The sequence below is a fragment of the Amblyomma americanum genome, chromosome 10 (assembly GCF_052857255.1).
Source record: "Amblyomma americanum isolate KBUSLIRL-KWMA chromosome 10, ASM5285725v1, whole genome shotgun sequence".
Classification (NCBI taxonomy): Eukaryota; Metazoa; Arthropoda; class Arachnida; order Ixodida; family Ixodidae; genus Amblyomma; species Amblyomma americanum.
Window position 1 is genome coordinate 16,023,937 of NC_135506.1, and position 18,293 is coordinate 16,042,229.

Sequence of the window (18,293 nt, forward strand, 5' to 3'; positions counted from 1 at the left end):
CAAAATTTGTCACCATTGCTTCGGGGGCGCTAGGCGCTAAAGGGTTAAAGCAGTTAAAGCAATCAAAAGTCACCCCTCCCCCTATGCTTCGTACTCTCTCTCGTGCTTTATCTGTAGCGCTTTGGGTACTTGCGCTCTAGTCGCGGCGCCATATTTTTAATGCAGTGCAACAGACGTCTTCTTTAGTTGATACTGTCAAATGTGAAGCAGAATCATTGCTCCTGTTGCTTTTCGTCCTCACCCCATACATATCAAACAGAAAGCGAATGTGACGAAAACAACAATGTTCGACGTGCGCACCAGACAAGTAGTACACTGAAGAGACAGGGGGAAAAAATATGAAGGTCCCTACTTGTGCCATGATGCAATGGAATCATATTTTACGGAAATACTGAACATCATATGAAGTTGCAAAATATTCTCGCCCTTCCGCATGCGTTTGTAGTCAGTTGTGTGATAGATTCGGGCTCCAGAACCCATACGCCAAGGTCACAAAGCTGCCCACTCATCATGCGCTTTCAGCCATCGCACTCATGGGGGGGGGGGGGGGGGGGGGGAGCGTGCTCCTGTCCTGAAAATATCGTTACGTCCAAGTGCCCCAAAACTTGAACTCAAATTGAGCCAAAATTCGCATTAAGGTGTTCGGTGTGCCAAAAATTGCGAGCATGGCGAATGTCAGCTCGTACTTTGCACCACCATATTAGAAATGTTAGAAACAACCACAGGTTCCAGCAGGGTTTGAGAGCCATGTTTGGTATTTGAGGAACGGAAATGTCTCAGTAATTGTCTCAAACTGCGGCGGACACCCGAACCGCGCCATGACCAGAAATTTGAAAGGTTCTGGCAGTTCTGGCGGTTCTGGTTAAGCCGCAGGTAGCCACATATAATGTCACGCAATTTTTCAAGGCGTACTGTAAAGAGGTAAACTTTTAAGCGGTTCTTTTTTTTTTTTGAAGCAGCTACGACAATAACCCCCCACCTTTTTTTTTTTTTTCTGGCAGCTGTTTGATGATAGGATGCTCACACCCTCTACGTTGCGTTTCAAATTTTACGTATCGTCCCGTGCTAGGCAATCGGAAGGATATGCTGTGCATACAAGCGGAGTACAGGCAGTACAGCAGCATTTTCAGCAGCTCTTTAGTTTCCGTGCGTTGGTGAATCATGTAACGCTAAGCTAATACTTCTAGTCATTATCACCGCGGAAACACTTCTGAAGAATACACCCAGTCCGGCTAATCACGTCGACAGACGCGTTATTATTCGCCGTTTTGTTCGGCGCGAGGTGTGAAATGATTTCGTTTGAAGCGAACAATCAAGTGTCGTGAGGCAATGATCATGATTAGCATTCGCGTGATCGCCTTCGTGCTTGCAGCCGTATTTCTCGATGGGGCGTCGTGCTTCCGAGACATAACGGCGGACGTTTTCGGCAGCGCCCAACCGAGCGTTCTCGGCGCTTTCGGGGACTTCAACTCTGACAAGCTGACCGATCTCTTCCTTGCCTCGAGCGACTTCCACAAAGTGGAGGTATGGATCGCGACGGGTGCCAAGCCGTCGTTCGAGAAGTCCGACGTGCAATGCAGCGTGCCGGGCGTGATCACGAGCATCATGCCGGGCGACTTCGACGGTGACTCCATCATGGACGTGCTGGTTACATCCAAGGAGAGCGGCGGCAAGTCCGACGTCGACATACAGATCTTCTGGGGGCGCCTTCGAATGGGCGTGGACTGCGACAACAGCACGCATATCACCGCCGGCTGGCAGCCGTTGCTGTTCGACTACAATAACGACCGCGTCATCGACATTCTGTCCGCTAAAGCGGACGACGCGAACACGAGAACGGTGTGGACCTTCGGCCCGAGTCGGATTCCGACACCCGTGACTCTCGGCCGCGGCGCGAGCCCGCTCTCGAAGCCGCATTCCAACTCGTACGTGGACCTCAACGACGACATGACGGCCGACCTCATGCTCACCGCCCAGTCGTCCATGGAGATCTGGTACTGGAGCGGCGACGGTAAGTTCAACGGCCCTCTCAAGCGCGACTACCCGCAAGACGCCGCAGTCAAGGGTCAGTCCCTCTTCGTCGACGTCGACGCGGACGGTGACATGGAACACGTCATGCCGGTGTGCCTCGGCAGCCCTGATTGCAAGCACTCCGCCATTATGGTGCTGAACGGCAGCCACTGGGTCCCCTGGTACGAGTCGTTCCAGGACGCCGTCAACTACACCTGGAGGTTCCACTACGAAGAGGGCCAGCCGGACGTCGCGATGCCAGTGGCGTTGCGAACCGCTGACGTCGACATGGACGGCTACCCTGACTTCCTGGCGATACTGGACGGCAAGCCGCCCGGACAGAAGAAGATGGTGACCCGGGCTACGCTGTTCCTGAACGTCCGCTGCGCGGGCTGCCCGTTCGGCCGAAACTTGGTCCCTTACTGGAATTACGGGGCCCTGGCGAACTTTGACGCTGCCAAGTTGGCTGCGTTCTTCGACATCGACGAGGATGGCCACATGGACATCTTGCTAACCAATGGAACCTTGCAGAACGGCTTCCACACGTACGCGCTGCGTAACCAGTTCAGCGATGACGCTTGCTTCATCAAGGTTCTCGCTGTGAGCGGCCTTTGCTACACAGACTGCCCGCAAGGGCATCTTGCCTACGGCACGAACCAGCCGGGACCTCTGGTGCGGTACCGCATCATAACATCCAGTGGCTACCCGCAGGTGTGTAGCCTTGTTTGGTATTCAGACATGTGCCAGCAAACAGCCATTTTTTGCTTAATACTCATACTGCAAAGTGTGCTGTTTGGATGGTGTGCTGTTTGAAAGTGCTGTTTGAATGTCACGAACGCTACCTTGCCTGATTCACACAGTAACAGAGAGAATCGCACCAGCAGGTGTCTTGTCATTTTCACTAGATTCATGACCAAGCACCGCAGGAATCTCTACCGAGTAGCATGAACCATCCTAAACAACCTCAGTCAGTATCAATGGCTATTATAATGTGTACACATGGTTTATACAAGCTGCATGGACTTCATGATGGCGAAGCATGCAGAGTTTCTACTGAGGTTTGACCACATGGGCAGCAGTAAGCTGTTTATACCGTGTCCCGCAATTTCTTACTAGCGCACTGGAAGCTGCGAATGCAGGCTGACAGCTTCCTCAAGTGTGGAGGACAAGAAGTTGGGCGAGTTGATTTGATTCCATATTTAAACAGCACGAAAAACAGAGACAAAAGAAAACGAGGCGAGACATGCACGGCTCTGACTAACAACTGAATGCTTTATTAACAGTAAACAATATTTGTACGCTGGGGGGGGAAATGAGAACAATCGCCTAACACTCCCGGAAGTTAAAAAAAATGTAAAAAGTTTCTACCGATACCGGAGTGACAAGCTTACGCTTGCCTCTGGCCCTGAACACAATATCTCGCCTCATTTTCTTTTGTCTCTGTTTTTTGCACTGTTGAAATATGGAGTCCTCATGTGTGCTGTTCTCGTATATTCTCATGCACTTACAAGCTAGGTGCCGAGGTTTTTTGTCTGTGAAACTGACCTCATGCTCCCAGAAAAACCAGCATGTTGGTATGTCCAGGAGAATATTCGGAGTAACACATGCGACACTTGTGATGCTCGGCCATTACTTGGCTTTGTACCTCAATTTTCTGTTCTGCTGTTGTTGTGGCCAAACCTTGGAATGACTTCACCAGACCGGAGCGGAGCATTCCCACTGGCTGGAGGCAAGTGACGTCACTTGCGGTAAAGGCACCAACAGCTGCTAATGCTATCGCATTGCCAGCACCTAATAGAGTTAGGTGTCCCTGTGGATTTTTTTTATGAGACACTGAGAAACAGTTTAGTCTTCTCTAATTGAAGAAGCAAGCAATCAGTGGTGCTATTTTATTTCCAGTAACGCAGAAAAAGCTGTCCCTGCACAGTATTAACTATGAGGGACAGCAATGGCAAATGGTTCCTGTAATTGGGCCCTGCTTGGACCCATTTTTGGGTGTTCAGTATTCTGTAAATACACTAAATACAAACAAGTGCTACACAGGGTAGGCAAGGGTGCTTTGTTCCCCTTCTTCCCTTTAATCGACCCCTGCGTCTTTTCTTGCCTTCCTATGCACTGCAGGAGAGCTGTAGCAGCCAGCTGTACCAGTCGGCACACTATGCACTGCAGCTGCCTTACCTGGTGTTTGGGCTCGGCCAGTCACCAAACTTTGTGGACGTACTCACCGTGGCTTTTGCGAGCAACGAGAGCATTGAGCATCCCAGCGTGCACCATCAATGGACTCAGATCATCCCCAACTCGCAGATGGTGATCATTCCGTACCCGCCCAATGAGCCATCGCGCTGGGTCAACAAGCTGTTTGTCACCCCAGGACGGCAGGTGTGTACATTCTTCTTTAATGAGGACGCTTTTCGTACCGGTCTTCTTTCATGCTTTTTGAATTCGACATGACTGGTTTTTTAGTTTCCCTTAATGAGAAAGTTTTCCTACCAGTCTTCCCTCTTGCTTTTTGAATTTGACATGACTGGTTTGAAGGCCTTTGATATGTGGAGGCTACTCAGCTGACTATCATAAGACACCCCGTTTTCAAGGGCACCTTTGGCAGGTTCTTTATTTTGATTTATTTATTTACTTTGTAGGCTTCAAGAGTTACAGGAAATAGTGGGGTTAGGAACAGTGCAAATATGTGCAGTGATGGAACTAGAAAAAAACTTACATGTATGGCACTACTGTTGTCAGAGACAGTTGCAGTAGTGATTGGAAGCTGGTTTCAAGTTTAATCAAAATTGTTAGCGTATTATTCTGTTATATGTAATACCTTAGGAGATCCCGAAGTTAGGTAGCAATTTGGTGGACCACAGAGTGCAAACTGAGTGGTTTTTATACATGGGCAACAAGCAGAGCAAGAATTAGCTTAATATTATAAAAACTTAGCAAACCGAAAAGATATACAGTAATGCAGTTACTTCAAGAGGTAACAGATACATATTCTGCGATCAAAACATATATAGAACATGATCTGGTAATTAAGGAGTATAGATGTACAATAGAATATTTTAAGGTTACAGGTCAGGACTTAAAGCAGAATAAAATAAAGGAAAACACACCATTGCTAAGCATTGCTTAATGTGAATGTTTCAATATATTAGGTAAATCATTTTTCAGATTGTGATGAAATGTATTGAAAAATTTGATTTTGTGAGGTATGTTATTGCGTAATGATCATGGAATACCTACATGAGATAACAAAATTGTGATTCAAGTTAACTCCATAAGACCCGCTCATTTGAATCATCATGAACAGGGCACCTGTAAGGGCACTGAAACGTTTGGCTTTTTTTTTTTCTGCATCTTCTGCAAGTGTACGTTTTTTTGTCGTGTGTTTTATTAATTCCTGAACAGTTTTGCTTCGCTGTTCAGCTAGTTACCTTGCCCGGAGCACTTAACCCGTCAAGCTACTCGCTGTTGTGGCTTGCTTTCCACTTGTGAGAGATAAAATTTTATGCGGGTAAAATGGTGCAATATGCATGCCACGATAACACCTTCACTCGCGCTCATTTCAGGTGGTGCTTACGTGTATTGCGCTTGTCGGAACGTGCGCCTTCATCGTGCTAATCATCGGAACTCTGCACTGGCTGGAGAAACGGGAGGACCGTCGAATGAAGCTCCAAGAGGCTCACCAGTTCCACTTTGATGCCATGTGAAAGGTCTCCTAGTGAATGGACAATGCCGTTATGGCAAATCCAGCCACGAGACTGCCTTTTTTGCAAGTGCTGTTTCATGCAGCACTGAATCCTGCTGAATGTTTGTTAAACAAAGACATTGGACCTCGCAAGACTGTGCTGTTCACGGAAATGTTATGGAGTGGTGGTGTGCTACTACAAATCTTGTGCAGCACGGAGCGAATTATCATGTGTGCCTTCTCTGCAAAGCCTTTGGTCTTCACTGAGTGGAGGAGTATCTTAAGCATTTTGGAAGCTATTGCTGTCATTGTTTCTTGTGAAGCACTGGTTGATTGTTAATGAATTACTAGTTCCAAGTGGCTACTTCTGCTCTCCTTCTGTAGCGGTGTTAAAACACAACAACAAAAGCAGCACACAATTTGACAGAACACAAAGAACAAGCAGGGAGAGACACCAGCGCTGACTCACAACTGAACTGTAATGGAAAAAAAAATGAGAAGTATATATACAGTAACCACCTCAAAACCACACGGGAACAAGCTAACGCATGTGGCATGAAAAATGTTACTAACACGAGCAGAGCACAGTCAGTTGTCAAGGTAGCAGGATTCCCTATCTTAAAGGGCCATGGAAGGGTCACCGACTCATCAGTTAGCATTTTTTCTAATAAAAAGGTTTGAATGACCTCACGGGTCACCTGGTCTTGATGGTATAAATGAACAGTAGTGCTTGAAAAGCAGGGCGTGCATTTACATTCATTAAACTTTAGTTGCGAGTCAACACTGGTGGTGTATCCCTTCTTGTTCTTTGTGCTCTGTCAAAGTGTGCGCTGCTGTTATCATCTTGAGTCTACACCAACTTGTGCAGACATTTGCTCTACTACAGTTAAGACATAACTGTGACCTATGTGCTACATATTGGTGTAATTTTATTTGGCATCTATGGTTGCCCAACCTTGTAAGGTGTGGTATGTAAACAAGCTGCGAGGTGATCCAAGGCAAATCTGGAACGAAATTTTACCTCGTGCTTATTAACAGGCTTAACTTATGTAGAGCTGGAGTTTGGTGAAGCAAATTTATATCCAGGCCTTTGTTGGGCACCACTTGTTGTAGAGAAGCATTATGTAATTTCAGGAGAAATGTCGCGGAGATTCGTTTTTGGGTGGCCTTATTGCTGTAGAGCAAGTTTTTCGATGTGTAATGCATTCTCACCTCCAAGAGACGACTTAGAGGCCATACTTCCCACAAATGCTATTGCAATTCTTTCAACATGCTACCTTTGACATGCAGCCACCAAGCCTAGCTGCCTGTTGCTGTTGCATTGAGTGTATGTCGGTTACTTGCCTGGAGATGTGCGACTCAGTTTGGTCGAGTTTGATTGCACATCATGAAAGTGCACACAAGTTTCCTGCTGCATGTTTGTTGGGAATTGATGGTTGTAAGGCTCTCGAGATTATCCTGAGTGTCTGGGTACCTTTTTGTATATTTCTGGCTTTTTTATTTATTACGTCGTCGTAGTTGCTGCCACTGTTAATATCTAGTCGCACTCTTCAAGGCTGCTTGCCTTTGGTAAGTGTACTTGAATGGCCAGCGGTCCTCTGTTTGTTTGCCTCGTGTGTCATGAAGCATAAACAAACTTCTCTTTCTTTTATGGAATGCACGTGTTTTGCTTGCTCAGACAGCTTCCTTTTTTGCGAGCAGACCAAGACAGACAGAAACAAGGCCGATTACATATTCACAAGATACGTGTTCTCAAACTACATGTACAAAAACGCACTACTGGTTGGGCACAGAATGATCTTCAAACAAGTCAGTAAGAACACTGCACTTGCTGTGGTTGTTTCACACACACATACACAAGCTGTCAAGTGTCCTGCAATATCAGTGCCCTGCACATAACGAAACACTCACTGTGATAACGTTTCACAAGAAGGTTTAACTGGAACGCCGTCATTGCTTGGATCCACCATTACACTTCCTTCAGTGTGGCTTGAACAGCCCACCTACATGTTCGTTGTTCACCGTAACATGTGGGGATTCAACATGGTCGCCTCATTATCGAGATCTTTGACTCGAGAGACGTTTCACATAGCCTCGTACATAACTCGACCTCGGAATCCACCAGAAGAGCACAACTTCTGATAACCATTTTTGGCCTCCCATCACCATACCACCGCACTTAACTGTTCATTCCCAAACATCACAGTAGAAATTGCTTTTGCTCAGCAGCTTATCTCAGTCTTGGTGCTGGTGTTGCGCTTCCCGCCACGCATTCTGCACGCTGGCTACCATTCTCTTGCAAATGCTGGACCGCAGGAAAGCACCCACTACGCAAACTATGGTAAAGACCCACGCCGAAATAAGCACCCAGTCGGTGTACTCCAACGGCATGTCGGCCAGTGGGCCGCTGTAGTCGGGACTCAGCGGCAGCGTGGCAGTCATGCCCGTGTGCCTGCCTATGAACGAAATCAGCCCTTGCATCGTGACAAAGGTGTCGTTGAACTTGGCCACTGCGCGGCCATTGTGAAAGAGCAGTATGCTGGGGACGGCGACCAGCCCGTAGCGCATGTTGATGTGGCTCGACTTGACGACGTCAACGGCGTAGAATTTAAGGTCGGGAAAGCCGGCGGGCAACGCGTTCACGTATGGCGCTGCGCTGGCGCAGAAGTTGCAGTAAGGCGAATAAAACGTCACGACGACGCAGTGGCCCCCGCCGGCGGTCGCGTTCGTTTTGTTGGGAGGAGGCGAGAGCTCCTGTATCAAAGCCGTGCCGTTGATCAGATGCAGCCGATTCGGTACGTCACTCGAAGTCGAATCGTTTCTGGGAAGGCAGCGAATCGGATTTGTCGTCGCCGACTCGTTACGAGCGGCGGTAGATTGAGTGGAGTTGGTGGTGTCGTCGGTGCCGTTGACGACTTTCGCGTCGCGCTCCGAGTCTTCTACAGCATCGACGGTTTCACTTCCAGGCGGGCGGTCTTCGACCTCGACAATTTCTGATAGCCGGTCTTCCGAATCGGTCACTTCTGTGTCCATGCTAGTTTCGTTTGTTTCAATTTGGGCATGAAGAGTCGGGAAACACGAAGCGACGAGCACGCAACACCAAAATGTCACAGGAGCCATCTTGTCGATGTCTCTGACGCTAACGCTTTCTGGCTTTCGTTCCGCCTGAGCTGTTGCGTATAATGTTTCGTGCAAGAAATTTCGCACTCAAAAAGTTAAAACTCTTGTGCACCAGTGATGCGCATCGTGTATGTTCGGTACGCTCATTTTCTCTCTGATTACGAGTGCACCTCGTCCAGTGCCGCCTTTCGCGTTTGACTATGGGTTTGCATTTACCTAGCGTGCCACCTAACATATCATGGGACGTATACCGACCTGCTAAGGTACACGGTCAGCCAGACGGGTGATTAACAAAGCTCCAGATTTTCTGAGCATGGAATCAAACACTAATTTCTCAAGGTGTGCTCAGCCTTCGTTGGTGTCACACCTGTAACATAAACTTTCGTTTACAGATATATATGCAGCCTACGCTAAGTTTCCGTTAAAACTCTGACGTGCGCGATAAGTTTAACATTTTGTTTTTGTTTTTTTTTGCTGCAAAGGAGTTACACGCGGAAGCCATTATTAGCCACTGACCTCATGTCCTAGCTGACTCCAGAGAGGAGGAAAGAATGAAAATAAACGAGCAAGTTGAGCGCCTTAACTTGGGCCAATAGGGATGGGAAGTCGGGAAAGAAGGATTGACAGGCGGACAAAGGGAAGGAAAGGAATCAGGCGCGCATGACAGTCTGCTGTGACCTATGCTCGGGTACAGATTGCACAGACTAAGGTTGGTTGAACTGCGCTCTCCCCAAGAGTGATGCCCAAAGGGCCAACATACGTCGATCGGGACCAGTATCCCCCTCCCCCCACCTCATAGCAACAACCACCACCACCACCGCGCACTCTTTTCCGCCCTTTCTTTCCTTTCCTTTATTTTAATTTTCCTCTCTATATATCTGCAGCTCTGTGAATAGTTGGCCTACTGCTGTCGTCGTTTGCGCAGTTGTAGGCCCGCAAAAGTCTCTCGCAACGCACGTGCAAACGAGCATCGTCAAGAGTAGACGGCTTCAACGGCCTTGAGTGACGAAATGGTTTCGAAACACCGCCACCGCTGTCAGCTTGTTACTAAGCGACCCGATCACGCGGTTACCGCGTTCTCTGCGTTTCACTTCGTTGCACAGCGCTGGCTAAAGCTTTGCAAGGCCTTGCCAAGGGCCTGGCTAACATGCCGTGATGGTGCATGGGTTGACATCTGCATTTAAGACCCGGCGTGTCCAGAAAATGTCCTTTCGTTCCGTTCTTTATCCGCTCTCCGCGTAGGTGCGCCTTTACGGCTGCACTTGGCAGCGTTTCTCAGTAGCAACTATCGCGAGCTGGCAACACTAACAATAACATGGCGGTCAGCTGTTGGACGTCGAGTAGTGGGTGAATAGAGCTGTGGAAACGCGTTTGTTTATACACCTAGAAATTACCGAAAGACTGATTTGAGCGCGCCAAATGTCGTTCAAAGGACCGGTCGATCCGAAGTGCCAGACCTCGCGCGCGACGGTAGCGTTTGCGACTGGCAGTCCACAGCGGCGCTTGTGCCTGGTGCGAGCATGATACTACGGATACTGCGGTCTCTCGACGCGATACTTCGGGTGATCTCCTCCCTATTGGCTCCCGCAGAAACGTTTTTCGCACTCTATACGCCCGACTCCAACAAAGTGGTCAACAATCTGCGACAAGTTTCTTAGGTAACGCTCCGTTTTTCCCCTCTCCGAGCGGCTACGCGTTTCAATTTCCGTGCAGCTTTGTAGGGCAAAGCTCGCAGTCTGTTGTGTCATTTTCGGCACTGCAAGAGAGCTGCCCTGATCGGCGGCTGTTGCGAGCATGCGGAAACGTGTTGCCACTCGAGTACTGCCGTGCTTTTTGTCTCGTTAAGTTTCCTCGAGCGTGGCGCCTCCGTTCAACCACGGTGGTCCGTCCGTCAGCGTCTGCCCTTTCGTCCGCAGGTCTTCGTGCAGTTTATCGACAAAGGTGTCAAAATGTTGTACGTGTTCCTCGTCGATACAGGCAAGATGATGACCTTTGAAATGAACCATGCCGTCGAAAGGTGAGCATACGAGCATGCGTGAGTCAAGGGTTATTTGGCAGCGCGTAACCATAGCAACACAATGGGATCCTTTGTTCGTAGCCCCGCGGTTAACATGCTATCTCTTGCTACCTAGTGTTTCTGCGTGTTCCAAGAGGTGTATCCCCATGGGCTTGGCCTTGTAGTGGCCGACCGCGATTAGATCACTTCCGCCGTTGCGTCTGCGTATTTGTCATTTTTTTTACACACCATTTTGGTCGTCATGACATGACCAGCCTTCGCGGCTTTTCCTAACAACCGCGCTTTGTTTCAAACACAAGCTTTGTCAGCATGGCACGTGAAGGGCATGTTTATACGCACGCTGGCGTTACTTGTTAAAATCTGACATCGCCGCAAGAATCGGGAGTAAAGCATCAGCTAGCTGTGATATTTTTCTAATGGGTATGTGTACTTCATGGAGTGCACGATCTGTCATTATAGAACAGTAGAAATTCTTCGTCACCACTCTTTGTTGGGATTGCTCCATAAGCGCGATTCCAATTTGGGAGGTAGTGGACAATGCATCGCTATTGCTTCTTCCACATGACAGTGACAAAGGCATGCACTGGAACAGGTGGCACCAGACCCACAGTCGCTTGACACCATGCTCGTATCTACTGTCTTTCAGTGTGGAACATCTCAAAACGGTGATTTCTCAGCGGTGCAATGTGCCGCCTGAAAAACAAGTGTTGCTCATCAGTGGAGGTGAAAGCCTGCAACCGGCAGCTTCGGTGGGCAGCTATAGCGCAGGCACTGACACCAATCCAATCTTCCTCTTCAACAAGGCTTCCATTGAGTCAGATTCTCTGGTCAGATCTGGCGAGCTTGTCATGTCAGGTGAGCTTCACCCCTTTACCCGCAAACAAAGGTTGTGGTAAGTGCCGGGATGTTTTACTTGCTGTGTCGGGCAGAATTTGTCCAGTTCCCGTGAATGTTCATGCTTCTCAATGCAACTGGGATGTCTGCTTCATATATGAGCTGTTGGTTTTCATAGCTACTTGTGTGTTCTGTGGGAGTCAATGTGCTTCAGTGTAGCCGCTGTCATTGTCACGAAGCAAACTGAGTTAAGAGGAAATCAGAAGTAGGTGAATTCATGGTGTACACCATTAAACCTTACGTCATGTAATGCTGGTGTAATGATCTGTTAGTAACAATGATGGAATGACAGCACTATCTATTCACACGGGAGCCTTGAACAGCGTGGCTGTTCTCATTCTTGATGTTACTGGCTGTAATTACTAGCAAGCCGAAGCACTCTGGTTACTAACTGTGTTTGAAGCACGTGTCTGCTCTGCTGCTGTCGGAAAGTAGTATGCCTACTTTTGACCGCAGGTTTGTGGTACAGGCAGCTCATGATTCTTCCGCTTGGCCTCAAAAAAATTTATGGTGTCATTTGCCAAAGAGAAAAGTGCAAGAATGAGTTCTGAACAGCATATTACAACTGTTGGTTAATGCCTTGTGTATTGACCAAGTGAAATATTCTACATCTAAATAGTCCTGAGATAACTGAAATTGAGTGTGCATAGTGCTTTGAGCACACATCCTTGTCATGCTAACCTATTTCTCCTAGCTTCTACTCTAGGAGGTGTTGGCATTTGCTTCCTTCAGTGATCACTGTGTGATCACTTGCTCTGTTAATAGTATCTGCTTGTAGGAATTTTCATCAAAGGTGTTTCCAAGCCAGTGCCTCGTATATTTTTAAAATTGTTTGTCGTCTAGTTTCTACAAAAACCATTTTATCAGCTTTTTCAAGAAGTAACCTATACTGCACTGACTAGTGGAGTAAAGTGTGGGATTATCTTTAGAATATATTAATTATTTAAAATTTAAGGTAAAATTTATTTACTTTATGCATTTTGTGAGGTGAGGAACATTCACAGTTCTGAGTTACGTTGTTTGTATTTTATGTTTTTAAGCTAGAAACTTTTTCCTGTTGAATATTTATTATCAAGACCAAACATCTCATAGCATAGTTGCACACTATAAGAATCCTGTTCCTACCATCCTCGGTCCGTGAGTATTCATTCACTGGGGAGAGATTCTTCATAGCAAAAGCAGTGGAATCCTTCATTTTTAATCACGCTGTGAAGGTACTCTTGGAACAGAAGTAAATGCAGCACAGCATTCACCAGATGGAAACACAAGTCCCGCGCTAGCCAGGTTCAGCTAATGCTAGTGCAAAGCACTTGGCGACTTCAATGCGCATCACGCACTACTGCGAGCCAGTCTACGTACTTTCACACCGGACTCTGACACAACCTTTGACCATGCTGATCACTGTTAGATCATGCCACTGCTGCTGCCGATGTGTTTTGAGAAGTCATTCATCGTCCAGATGAGTGCTTGTTTTGTTCTCGTGCTGGAAAACAAGGGTCTTTTCTCGAACGAGTAGCACTTTTGTGGTCAAATTCGTGGCGCTTTTGCACTGAAGTCCACAACACTAAAGAAATTGTTCAAATGTTGGTGTATTCTTACTGCGTGCCGTTAAAGAAATAACAGGATCCCATATTGGGGTAGTTTGAGTGCTTCCCTGGTGAAACAAACGAAGCATGACATGACCAGCCTTCGCGGCTTTTCCTAACGACCGCGCTTTGTTTCAAACACAAGCTTTGTCAGAATGGCACGTGAAGGGCATGTTTATACGCACGCTGGCGTTACTTGTTAAAATCTGACATCGCCGCAAGAATCGGGAGTAAAGTATCGGCTAGCTGTGATATTTTTCTGATGGGTACGTGTACTTCACGGATCTGTCATTGTAAAACAGTAGAAATTCTTCGTCACCACTCTTCGTTGGGATTGCTCCATAAGCGCGATTCCAATTTGGGAGGAAGTGGATAATGCATCGCTATTGCTTCTTCCACATGACAGTGACAAAGGCATGCACTGGAACAGGTGGCACCAGTCCCACAGCCGCTTGATACCATGCTCGTATCTACTGTCTTTCAGTGTGGAACATCTCAAAACGGTGATTTCTCAGCGGTGCAATGTGCCGCCTGAAAAACAAGCGTTGCTCATCAGCGGAGGTGAAAGCCTGCAACCGGCAGCTTCGGTGGGCAGCTATAGCGCAGTCAAAATGCATTGGCATAAAGTGGACCCTAGGGGGTGCAAGCCATATTCATGTTAATGCAGTAGTTACGCATTTGTTTTGGAATGCTACAGCTAGCCCAAGTTGATGGCTTATACTTGTTTCTCACTTGTATGTCTCTGCATCGGACACTTGCAACTTTTCTCGGGAAAGCAGCGGGTAACGTTCTGTTCTTTTACGTGCTTCAGATCAGGACATGGCAGGTGAGGTGGAAGCAGTGATTGACTTGCAACCTACGTTCACCACCGTGGTTGCAAGGACGCAGCTTTCCCAGGTAAGAGAGCGTTGCATTCTGCGTGTTAAGTCATCCTTTGCAGTGGTGACTCTGTGATTGTGATCAAAGCCATTGCGGTGAAGCTTGTTTAATGCAGACTTGCAAGGCAACAATGTGGGAGTTTGGAGCTGGGGGTTACTATGTGAAGTAAAAGTGTTTTTAAAAATCCACCTTGCAATGACGGATATCTTTTCCCATCATTTAGACGTTCACTTCCCTCAGATTCAGAGGAAAGGTTCTCTTTTTTTATTATTGTACTCAGCAGCACTCTGGGTTTTTTGCTGGGTTAAAGTAGAACGTAGTAATTGATTAGAGGAACGCAGAAACGGTATGGGCTTTCTCCAGTTTGCTGCTCTGCACTGGAGGAAGAAGGAGTGGAGAAGAAACGGGAGTTACGATGGATGATAATGGGGACAGAATGCGTGGATATATGCAATCATGTGATTAATGGGCCTGGTCACAGCTGTGAAGCCTGCGATGTGCAAGAAACAACGGAATGCCTGAAGTGTCTGGAGAGCTTTCTAAGCCTCTGGCCAAGTGTCCAGTGTATGACACTCCAGCGGCATTCCACCACTGTCAAAACGCACCACAGAAATGGAGGACACCGGCCCTCTGCGTGTGTACATGGGGCAAACTGTGATCCGCAATCACTGGCATGTAGCGAAGTGAAGGCTGGAGGGTCCGCACATCTAGTTAAATGAGGGTACTACTGTATAATAGCCATGTCTAGTCTAGGCTTACTGTAAAGGCTTGTGTGGTGGTGCTCAATGTTACGTGGGATACTGAAAGCGATGCAAGGGTCTAGCCTGTGTCAAGGTAACTGTGTCGGATGTCTGGTTGAGCCCAGCATTGATTCTAAAACAGGAAGAAGCTAACCCTTTCAGCAGATCACTATTTTGATTCGGAACAGATATTTTTCGGCCGTAATAGTATATTGAGGCCTCATGAAATGAAAGCCAGTTAGTTCAGCGATGCAAAGCATCAACTGTTAGTTTCTGCCAGCATGATGCACAATTGTCTACAAAGCTTTACAGTAGTTAAAAATTGTAACATCAAAGCGCGAGGGTACTTGGGAGAGACAGGCTTCTTAGGGATTTTAGAACCACTTTTTGAACTTGAACATGCGCATGCCGCTAGAAACCCAGGCAGTAAAATTTTATTACAAGCCACAAAAACCTTTTCTGCACGAAAATTGTAAAAGACGTGCTATTAGGCTCAACTGTTTTGAGAAGTGTATTCACTATAAACTGTGTTCACTGTATTCTCTGTATTCACTAGTTAACATAAAAAAGTGTGCTGTTTGTGACATGAAAGGTAGTAAATTTGCCTGGTACAAAGAAATTACCGCTAGGCGCAGTGCACTCTCCAAGAGTGCTGTGACTTCACTATGCGCAGCCACACCCTTGAGTAATAAGCGCTACTACTAATGCATCGCTGACGCCATAGTTGCCAGTTTCGCGGTCATAAATAAATCCTGTCAGGCATAAACAGATCTGTGTGACTGCATTTCCTATGCTTCTGCATATGGATTTTCTTTTCTTCGGATGACACAAATTTCAGTTATTACAGATATTTTAATGACATCATGAGGTTTGGATCGAGATTCTGCTTCATCTATTTTATGCAAAAAAGAAGGCTGTTGTTGCCTCTATTGTTTTTTATTTGACCGCTCATAGGGGGAGGTCTGCAGGTGCAAGCTAAATACAATGCCTTTCTGTGCAGGATTTCTACGACCGCGCTCGCCAGGAAATGAGGACCTGTGAAGTCCTTGTTCATGAGCAGCACCTGCAGCAGCAAGGCTGGGCAGCTGTCGTGGCTAACCTCGAGGACACAACCGCGTAAGTTTTTCTGAAGACGTCACTTGCACCCGTAAACGGGAGCTGACGAGACCTTAGAATTCGACGAGCTGCGATTGCGCATATTGTGTTCGCTAACCTTGCAGGTAAATAATGCGAAGTCTTATACGCAATGAGGACATTGTGTATGGTTGTTCTCCAAGGGAGAAATGTTTGCTTTAAGGAAAAAAACCAATGCCAGTGAAGATAAAGCCCACGAAGCATTGTTTGGTGGTATCAGTCAATGCATGGCAGGATATATATACAAAGGCAGTAGAAATCTGGAGTTTCAGCAACTATAACATCATCAGCCACCTTTTCCGGTGCATTGAGGAGAAGCCTGCAGATTGTTGCGGCTTTAATCAGTGGTCACACCACCATATGAAATGATGGCATAAAAATACTTGGCATGCTTTGCTTTAAGAGTTCATACATTCTAATCCTTGAATCTCATTGAATTCTAAAAAAAAAAATAAGTTTGAGCTTCCTTCTAAAGTGCTAAAGTGCCTGACCAGGATATGTCTTTGGTCCGCAAACCTGTGTGACTTCAACAAGGTGAAAAATTTTGAATCTTTCTTCTTTTTCTGTTTCTCGCAAGGTTCACAAGGTTGCTATAATGTGCCAGCATTTCCTTCATCGGTTGGGGGAAAAGTTTTGGAGAGAATATGCTGTGTCTGTCTTAGTTTATAAAAGGAAGTAAATTCAGTGTGCGGTGCCAATTCTTGTTGCATTTAGTTCAGTCTTAAATCAGTGCAGGCCTCAGTGACACATTCAGCTTTTGTCTCGAGAATTTATCTGTCTCAGCTCCTGTGGTTTCTGATTTGATGTGATCATAGGATTGTGGCTCGGCTCATACAAAGGATGGTGATAACATTTTAGGAGACCGTCACGTGGCGCTGCCTGAGTTAGCTGGCTGCCTTCCTTGTCTTATGCATGACCTAGAATCATTCACCACTGACATCCTCACTGCCCGCACGTTAAACCGCATAATACCGAATAAAATCAAAGTGACTACTACTACTACTGCTGTCCGCAGTGGTGGCTCAGTGGTTAAGGCACCCGGCAGCTGGCCCAAAAGACGCGGGTTCGATCCCGGCCGCGGCGGTCAAATTTTGATGGAGGTGAAATTCTAGAGGCCCGTGCACTGTGCGATATCAGCGCGTGTTAAAGAACCCCAGGTGGTCGAAATTTCCGGAGCCCTTCACTACGGCGTCTCTCATAGCCTGAGTCGCTTTGGGACGTTCAACACCCATAAACCAAGCCAAACTACTACTATTGCTACTACTAATATTTGAGCAGTAGGTATTCAGTGCATCGTGTACAGTGTTTGAAGTGTAGAGTGTTCGCAGTTGATGTTGTTCCAGAGTGTTGCTTTACCTGTTATGAAGTTTGGTTTTCTTCTTGCTATTTTCACTTTTCAGTGGATTGAGGAACAGTGCAGCAAGCCTTGAGCAGCAGTTAACGGAGTTTCTTCAAGGCCACAAACAATACCTGGAGCTCCTTGAGAGGTGAAATTTTTCTCGTAATTTTAATCCATATTGTTAAGGTCCCTCTTAGTAGCATACAGTGCAATGCACTTATAACAATATTGAGAAAACTGGAAATTCCAAACTTTACAACCAATTATCGTTATATCTGGGCCAGCAAGAAAAGGTAAAAAGAAACCACCCCATGCATGTAGCCACCGCCACTGAAGTTCCTGTCAAAGACGCACAGCATTTTGACATGCTGCCAGGGTCCATGCTGCGAACAGGCGAAACGGAGGAATGTGCTAAGAAAAGCTGACGCTTATACCAAAAAGGGAATTCTCGACAAGCAAAGTCAAGGGGGAGGTTCAGAGATATCGCCTTGTGCTTAGTCGCCACAATTTTTACCCAGTTCACAAACACACAAACGGCCGGAAACGGTTGAAGCTACGTTTGTGTGAGAAAAGGTTGCACTGCGGAGGCCAAGCAAGCTCTTCCCTCCATCCTGCAACGATTGCGACAATGATAGCGCTTGGTTTCCAAGGCCGTACTAGCCGTACACCATGCCAGTTCGTTTGTGGGGATTGGACGACATTTTCTTCAAAGTATTTTATTTTTTATCAAATTTTCAGACAAATTTTGGTAGTAAACACCTCCCGCACAGCCAGAACCCTATCGTTTACCTTTAATTTGCCAATTTTTTTATCGTCATATATGGTTTATTTTTACCTAGGAGCAATGGAAAAATTGACAAATCTGATGAATTTAATCGTTATAGCAATATAT

General features: G+C 46.7%; 3 protein-coding genes across 4 annotated transcripts in view; 2 read left to right on the forward strand and 1 right to left on the reverse strand.

Annotated features, from left to right (window-relative positions):
- The first annotated feature begins 1,088 nt into the window (after positions 1-1,088).
- On the forward strand, positions 1,089-7,340 carry LOC144107627 (T-cell immunomodulatory protein). The gene is made up of 3 exons (XM_077640727.1): positions 1,089-2,721; positions 4,132-4,389; positions 5,574-7,340. Exons 1-3 carry the CDS (start codon positions 1,330-1,332, stop codon positions 5,712-5,714), a joined length of 1,791 nt encoding a protein of 596 aa, XP_077496853.1. The 5' UTR covers positions 1,089-1,329; the 3' UTR covers positions 5,715-7,340.
- A 79-nt stretch (positions 7,341-7,419) lies between these two features.
- bug (thioredoxin domain-containing protein bug) lies at positions 7,420-8,846 on the reverse strand. Its single transcript, XM_077640729.1, has one exon. It carries the CDS (start codon positions 8,810-8,812, stop codon positions 7,928-7,930), a length of 885 nt encoding a protein of 294 aa, XP_077496855.1. The 5' UTR covers positions 8,813-8,846; the 3' UTR covers positions 7,420-7,927.
- A 1,033-nt stretch (positions 8,847-9,879) lies between these two features.
- The window catches only part of Atg17 (autophagy-related 17), a 50,390-nt gene continuing 41,976 nt past the window's right edge, over positions 9,880-18,293 (forward strand). Inside the window, exons 1-6 of one of the 2 annotated variants that reach the window (XM_077640339.1) lie at positions 9,880-10,470; positions 10,729-10,829; positions 11,476-11,684; positions 14,121-14,206; positions 15,929-16,044; positions 17,463-17,549. In XM_077640339.1, coding sequence (XP_077496465.1) covers positions 10,762-10,829; positions 11,476-11,684; positions 14,121-14,206; positions 15,929-16,044; positions 17,463-17,549 — 566 coding nt within the window. In that variant the 5' untranslated portion in view covers positions 9,880-10,470; positions 10,729-10,761. The remainder of the gene's footprint in view (positions 10,471-10,728; positions 10,830-11,475; positions 11,685-14,120; positions 14,207-15,928; positions 16,045-17,462; positions 17,550-18,293) is intronic. The other variant, XM_077640340.1, reaches the window with a different exon arrangement.